This window comes from Brachyhypopomus gauderio, unplaced genomic scaffold (genome assembly GCF_052324685.1).
Source record: "Brachyhypopomus gauderio isolate BG-103 unplaced genomic scaffold, BGAUD_0.2 sc179, whole genome shotgun sequence".
Lineage (NCBI taxonomy): Eukaryota > Metazoa > Chordata > Actinopteri > Gymnotiformes > Hypopomidae > Brachyhypopomus > Brachyhypopomus gauderio.
Window position 1 is genome coordinate 187,454 of NW_027507000.1, and position 6,000 is coordinate 193,453.

The following is a 6,000-nucleotide window of genomic DNA, read 5'->3' on the forward strand; positions in this document are numbered from 1 at the left end:
TAATCCATCAACTCCAAGTGCACCCAGTCCCAGTCCAGAACCTCGGCAGCCAGTTCAAGGAGGGACACGCAACAGTCCACTTAGTGTTCTGGATAGCAATGCTGCAGACAAAGGACAGAACAAAAACAAAACGCAGTCACCACTCAAAATAACTGAAATTGTAACAAAGAAACACACAAACCCACAAAGACGCAACACAAAAATGGAGCCCAAAGAATATAGAATATTTTAGCCAAACAAAATGTTCCCTAATAGGCTAGCACTGGAAAAAAAAACTACTTAACACCACAGCAAACCCTCCAAATTATAAACCCCAAAATAAATCAAACCAAACAAATCCAAATCCCTTACACACAACCAAAAATCAAATAATGAAATAAACCTATAGCAGTACCCAGCCTAATAGAAAGCAACTTAGCTATTTATAGCAACGGACTCCAACAAACTAAAACGAAAATGAAAAATTAAAATGTACTGCCCTAAAACTACGACTGGTAGATGGCAGAAGGTTAAAATTCTTCTAAAAAGGTAGGGGCTTGCACTTAGCTTTTTATCAGCGCGCTTCTCGTGCACAGACAGCACCAGCAGCAGAGTCTCTCACGTTCTCGCTTTCACCAGCAGCTCAGCTGTATTTACTCCGGCACGTCCCAACTTCTCAGATCAGTCGGACAAAACAGACACCGCTTGGTTCACTCGGTTCACCCTTCAAACAACGGAAGTCTTTCCGCTTTGTTGCGTACTTGCCAGAGTCGGGAGCAGTGTCCGCCTGTGTCACGCCTTTTCTGGCCTTTAACACATGAATGGTGGAGAAAATCAAGCGTTGACAGGTCATCTAGGCTACATGCTGTCTAAAGTGACGTCATTCATGAATAGTCATTTTTTTATTAGAAAGCCTTTTATCTACTAAGATTTGGAAGAAAAGCAAGGGGCTATTTACACAATTCCCATAGAAACGCAACCCATTAACAGATATAACGGATATAGCATTGAAGTGATGATCACCTTTACAGCTTGTTATTTAGCAGTTGCCTGTAGTCTGCTGGTCTGAATCATGTTTAACTAATTAATTGTAATGAAAATACCATCTAAGCATTAATCATTTTAAAATGGTAGTCTGTAGCCTTATCACACAAGGGGGGAGGAGTGTTAATGTTGAACAAATAATAACTCACTTGAAACTTACCAGTAATATAAAAAGATGTAATATACCACACATACCAGTGTGAGCGGTAATTTAGGAAGGAAGTTTCTAATTGTGTCTAGCCTTATAATTTTGATTGTAAGGGCAGGGTAAAGGTTAGGTTTCTGCCAACATGTAAAATCTTATGGAATTTGTATCTGTCCCCATGGGCCGAGGTATTTATGTTCCCAAATCTGAAAGGCAGAAGCCGTTCTTAATGAATTATCTCCTACGATTGGACGACAGGAACAGACAGAAATAGACCTGAACTGAACTGAGCAGATGTGTAGCCTGTCTTGTTAAGTGTGGATGTAGGTGCTTACATGTGTATCCTGACTTAGTCATGGCATGGAGTTGGGTTTAGGGGGATACTGCTGCTTCTCCCTGGTCCACCATCCACGGGACCACGTTCTTCTCTCCAGCCCCACTGGAGACAACAGCAAAACAGGAGCAGCTGGAATTCAGCCAGTTCTCTATGTGTTTCAGCAGATGTACCTGAGTTAGAAGGTGAGCTACTACCTTTGCATGTAGAAAAGCAGGTAGGCTGTTTTTGCCCTGCTCTTAAGGACGGCTGGCTCTGTCTTTTTTGAAACCTTTGAATCGTTGAATTTTAACCAGCACTCTCCTTTCTCCTCAGCTACGTCGCTGATGTAGTGCCCTGTCAGGGTAGCAAGATGTCATTAGTCACTTTATAGTTTCTACTGCATGTTTGTGGATATTATCAGACTGCTCACCACTGTCCATGCTGCCACCCAAATGAGACACCACAGCGTGGAGTCTGTAGATGTCTGTGTGAACAGTTTCCTGCAAACAACAAGTACATCTGTTTTTTCATATGATTAAGTAAGAATGCATCTTAGATCGTTGATATGGGTCTCTCTCATATCTATCTATCTCTCTCAGCCTGTCTTTCTCAATCTCTCTCAGCATCTTTCAATCTTCTTTTTCATCTCTCTCTCTATTTCCTCACCAGTGGGCTGACGTGCTGTACTTTCTCTCCCTGTCCTTCTCTGCTCTCATTTACTACTAATGGGTTGAGAGAACTACATCATTATGGCAGGTATGTATAAACGTAGACAGGTTGTAAATCCAAAATTTAATTGATCACTGTAGGAAAATGGCTGATGTTTACCTTGTTCTGGCACAGAGCTTTTCTCCAGATTATCCTCCTCATGTCCTTTGTCCTGGGTGTATGCTGGTCCACTGTGGACACATCACAAAGCCATTCAGTTAGCGTCTCATTGCTAATTGTGAAAGGGTGGACAGAGGTGAGAGAGCGTATGCTCAGGCCGTTGTACAAGCTGACCTTAACGGTTGCCCGAGTGAAGCCACTCCAGGGAGGACAGAGAGGTCCAGCTCTGAGGGGATGTCCATTAGTTTTGTTAGTTTCTTGCCCAGCATGTCAAACCTCTTAATGTGGAGGATCAGAACTCTGTTCCAAAAGGAAAAATGATGTAAGAATTGGAAGAGTGTGAGATGACTGCTTTAAAACTCATTGTTTGTGGTAATTCACATAATGCGAGACTCACCGTGGGAGTGTGAAGAACTCCACCACTTCACATGCCTCGGTGCCTTGACCACATTCACATTTGAACTCCAAAACCGTTGACTGAAAAAAAGTTTTGATTGAGAGTGACAATGGTTAGGATGGCTCCCTAACTTAACAAACTGGCAAAAAAAGTGTTGTCCAGTAGGGGTGTGTGAGGTGACAGACCTTGAAGTAATTGTGTAGGCTGTCAGTCAAGGTAGAGCTCAGGTTAACAGAGAGGTGGTTGAAGTCCTCCACTCTGGAGCTCTGCAGTCCACAGCTTTCAAACAACAGAAATCAACAGAGAGGTTACAACATTCACACAGAAATAACCCACATTATCCCATACCAAGTGTGTGCATACTTTGTGACAATGCACACTCTGAAGAAACACATGTTAAGAACAGTTGATTTACAAGAAGGAGATGTGGTGATATAGCACAGAATTACCTGCTGCAGGTGCGCACAGATTTGAGGTGAAACTCAAAATTTGCCACAGGGCAGATGTAAGAGAAGGAGGAAACCCTGAGTCTCTCTCCCTCCTCCTTCAGCTGAAGCAAACACATCATCAGGAACTCATGAGCATCCTGTGGAAGACAGTACATCAGAACGGCATTACTCCTGGACTTCAGCAGCAACAGAGTTGAGAAAACAAAGAAGGTTGTGTGCAGTTCCTGCAGACTACTGCATGTGGTTCTGATGTGTTCTGAATGGCTCAGAGGGTTGTTTAGCCGAACCTGTTCGTAGTCCTCTCCAAACGCAGGGCATCTGACTGAAATACAGGCATTCAGGGCTCTCAGGAGCTTCTTCTTCTTTGAAGAGCTACGACTAGTGAGCCTGCCTTGCTGTAGATCTGCAAAACATCTACGCACAGTAACAGGGAGACCAATGTGGTTTATAACTCTCAGCATCACAACACCTCTCTAAGCACTCATAATTGAACAGTTCATTTAGACATGTGAATCCTCTGTTCCTGATTGGCTACCTGAGCATCTGGCAGCTGGATGGATCCGTCCAGCTGGAGCACTGAGCTCTGATGGGGCTCCAGAAGCAGGAGAGACTCAGAAGACACTGCAGAGTGGCGTTCATATAACATGTATTCCCAATGTTGGGAAACCTAACAGGACATTAATGTTTAGAATAGATTTAATACATAATCAGTAAAACTTCCAGGCCACTAGGTGTCAATGTCACATAATTTCAGAATTTGAAGAAGAACTGCAAAAATACTTATTGCTCCTTTAATTGCTACGTGCCTTTATTTTGGTTCAGAGATAAAGACTGTGTACATTACATCTGTGTACACTGCAAAATCACGTAATGGTTGTGTGCTAAAACACAACGTGTTCTGTCTTTACCCGAGCTGTCGGATCTCTGTGTCTCTGCCAGCAGAAACAGTGGGGGCGTGTCCTTGGCCCTCACCCTGGCCACTCTCAGTCACCCTTTCACTACTGACGATGTGCGGTAACAGGTGCTGCAAATTCTGCACACGAAAGTCTCCCTCTACCACAACAGCCGGAAATCTGAAAGAGAGAGTAGAAGTGACAGATGAATATGGAGTTTGTGTAGTGCACAAAATGTTCACATACATACAAATGTTGTTTTTAATATTTTTCAGTTTCTCTTGATTTATGCCACAATGTCAATATATAACCATTATAGATTGTCCATACTTTACTGTGCCATGAAGATGACTTTAATAATGTACCCACCTATCCATGGGCACGGAGCACACATCTTTATCAGCAGCCCCTATGGAGAGAACAAAACCTTGGAGTAAGTGTCTTTGACTAAAACATACTATAGGGACAAAATCATAAAAGATTCTGAGCTCTGACCAGGAACAATCCCTTCCGTGTTCTTGGGTTCAGTAGGGAGTTTGTTGTTGGACCTGGGGGCAAATAATTCCAGGGAAAAATCATAGACAGAATAAATAATAACCAAATGTGCATGTGACTACACATGTGCATGTGACTACACAATTCATAAGGCTGGGACGGTTTTCATACCTGGTTAAGTGTCCCTCAGAGGAAGAGGAGCAAGAGATGGAGGAGGAGCTGACATTCAAGGACTGAGTGTCAGTTACTTGTGTCAGGGAGGATGACTCTATATGTCTCCACCATCTTTGCTTTTTCTTCTTTTTAACTTCACTATTCACACCCTCTTTGTTCTTTTTCTGTAGGAAAGCATTGGTTTGTCAAATCATGGGTATGGGAAACCTCAGTACACCCTAAAAAGCATCACATCTTAAATCGAAAAAATATCGGAGAAAATATCGGAGAATCGGAGAATTACCGGTATAAAAATGCCGGTTACTCCTTTTTAGACCACAACGTATAAAAACGTTAGATAGCTACCTTCATACACGAGTAAATGCAACCCATTTGTCCGATATACGCTCCTTCCTAACAGAATTAATGTAAACGTCGTCGCGTCGGGTTTGCAGGTACTTTAAATGTGATGTTCGCGATATATTGACCTGGTTCTATTGTGCAGCGCTGTCACGGCCTCGTTGTTAACGTCAGTAGCTATATGACGTAATAGTGCTGCGTTCTGTTATCGTTAAGTGTGAAGCTGTAAGCTCCAGACTATTTAGCACAACTTCTATACCCTATATCCAAAACCAAACACTTAGGTCCTCAGACACAGGTCTTCTGGTGGTTCCAAAATACAAGCTTGTTACTGCTGGTGGGCGCTCATTCTGTGTAATGGCCCCAAAACTGTGGAATGGCCTCCCGCAACATCTCCGCCTCTGTTCATCCTTTTCCTCCTTCAAAACTCAGCTTAAAACTCACCTTTTCTCTCAGTATTTTCTCCCTTCCACATAGTCATAGTATGGTTTAATTAATTATATTTATTTATTTAATTTTTATTTGTTTTTTTTCCCCATAGGATTTTTGTAAAGTGTCCTTGGGTACTAGAAAGGCGCTATATAAGTTTAACTTATATTAAATACGTTGTTTAAATATCTAAGTGACGCACTACCGCTACTAGTGGTGAGAAAGTGTACTGCATTTTATTCAAAATCAATGCGGTCCGGCGGCCCTCTGCGGCCCAAAGTTTAAAACTGTTGTTCTTTTGAGGCCCTCAAGGTGGCGTTCGCGGCCCACAGTTGGGTTAAGAATCTCATCTAGATGAGGTTTTGGGGCTAAATCATCTCTTGACTGTCATGATGATGCCCGATGTTGTGAGGGTTTTGTGTGTTTTTTTGTTTTTGTTTGCCCAATCTTTCCTTTGCAACCTTTCAGTGACTCTGCAATATACTCCGCAGGGGACGACCAAGTTCATGATC

The 6,000-nt window shown here is 42.5% G+C and overlaps 1 protein-coding gene and 2 long non-coding RNA genes across 4 annotated transcripts; all 3 read right to left on the reverse strand.

The window, feature by feature from the left end:
* Positions 1–5: 5 nt before the first annotated feature.
* Positions 6–2,613, reverse strand: LOC143501926 (uncharacterized). Of its 2 annotated transcripts, none has more exons than XR_013127020.1 (5): positions 2,487–2,613; positions 1,918–2,383; positions 1,700–1,838; positions 1,504–1,607; positions 6–787 (listed from the first exon to the last, which is right to left on the reverse strand). It is a non-coding gene; the product is annotated as an uncharacterized LOC143501926 (long non-coding RNA). The 2 variants fall into 2 exon arrangements; XR_013127019.1 differs by having other exon boundaries at positions 1,915–2,383.
* Positions 2,614–3,323: 710 nt separating this feature from the next.
* On the reverse strand, positions 3,324–4,544 carry LOC143501922 (ubiquitin carboxyl-terminal hydrolase 37-like). Its single transcript, XM_076995082.1, has 5 exons — positions 4,421–4,544; positions 4,067–4,231; positions 3,694–3,825; positions 3,446–3,572; positions 3,324–3,329 (listed from the first exon to the last, which is right to left on the reverse strand). The coding sequence occupies exons 1-5, from the start codon at positions 4,426–4,428 to the stop codon at positions 3,324–3,326; spliced, it is 438 nt and encodes a 145-aa protein (XP_076851197.1). The 5' UTR covers positions 4,429–4,544.
* Positions 4,545–5,479, reverse strand: LOC143501932 (uncharacterized). Its single transcript, XR_013127024.1, has 3 exons — positions 5,066–5,479; positions 4,718–4,884; positions 4,545–4,599 (listed from the first exon to the last, which is right to left on the reverse strand). It is a non-coding gene; the product is annotated as an uncharacterized LOC143501932 (long non-coding RNA).
* Between the last annotated feature and the right edge of the window lie 521 nt (positions 5,480–6,000).

Bases quoted from the DNA above. Each gene is read 5' to 3' on its own strand.
- LOC143501922 (XM_076995082.1), bottom strand. The intron at 3,826-4,066 runs GTAAAGACAGAA...ATGTCCTGTTAG, and splicing joins ACAGAGATCCGACAGCTCGG to GTTTCCCAACATTGGGAATA. The intron at 3,573-3,693 runs GTAGCCAATCAG...TACTGTGCGTAG, and splicing joins TCCAGCTGCCAGATGCTCAG to ATGTTTTGCAGATCTACAGC.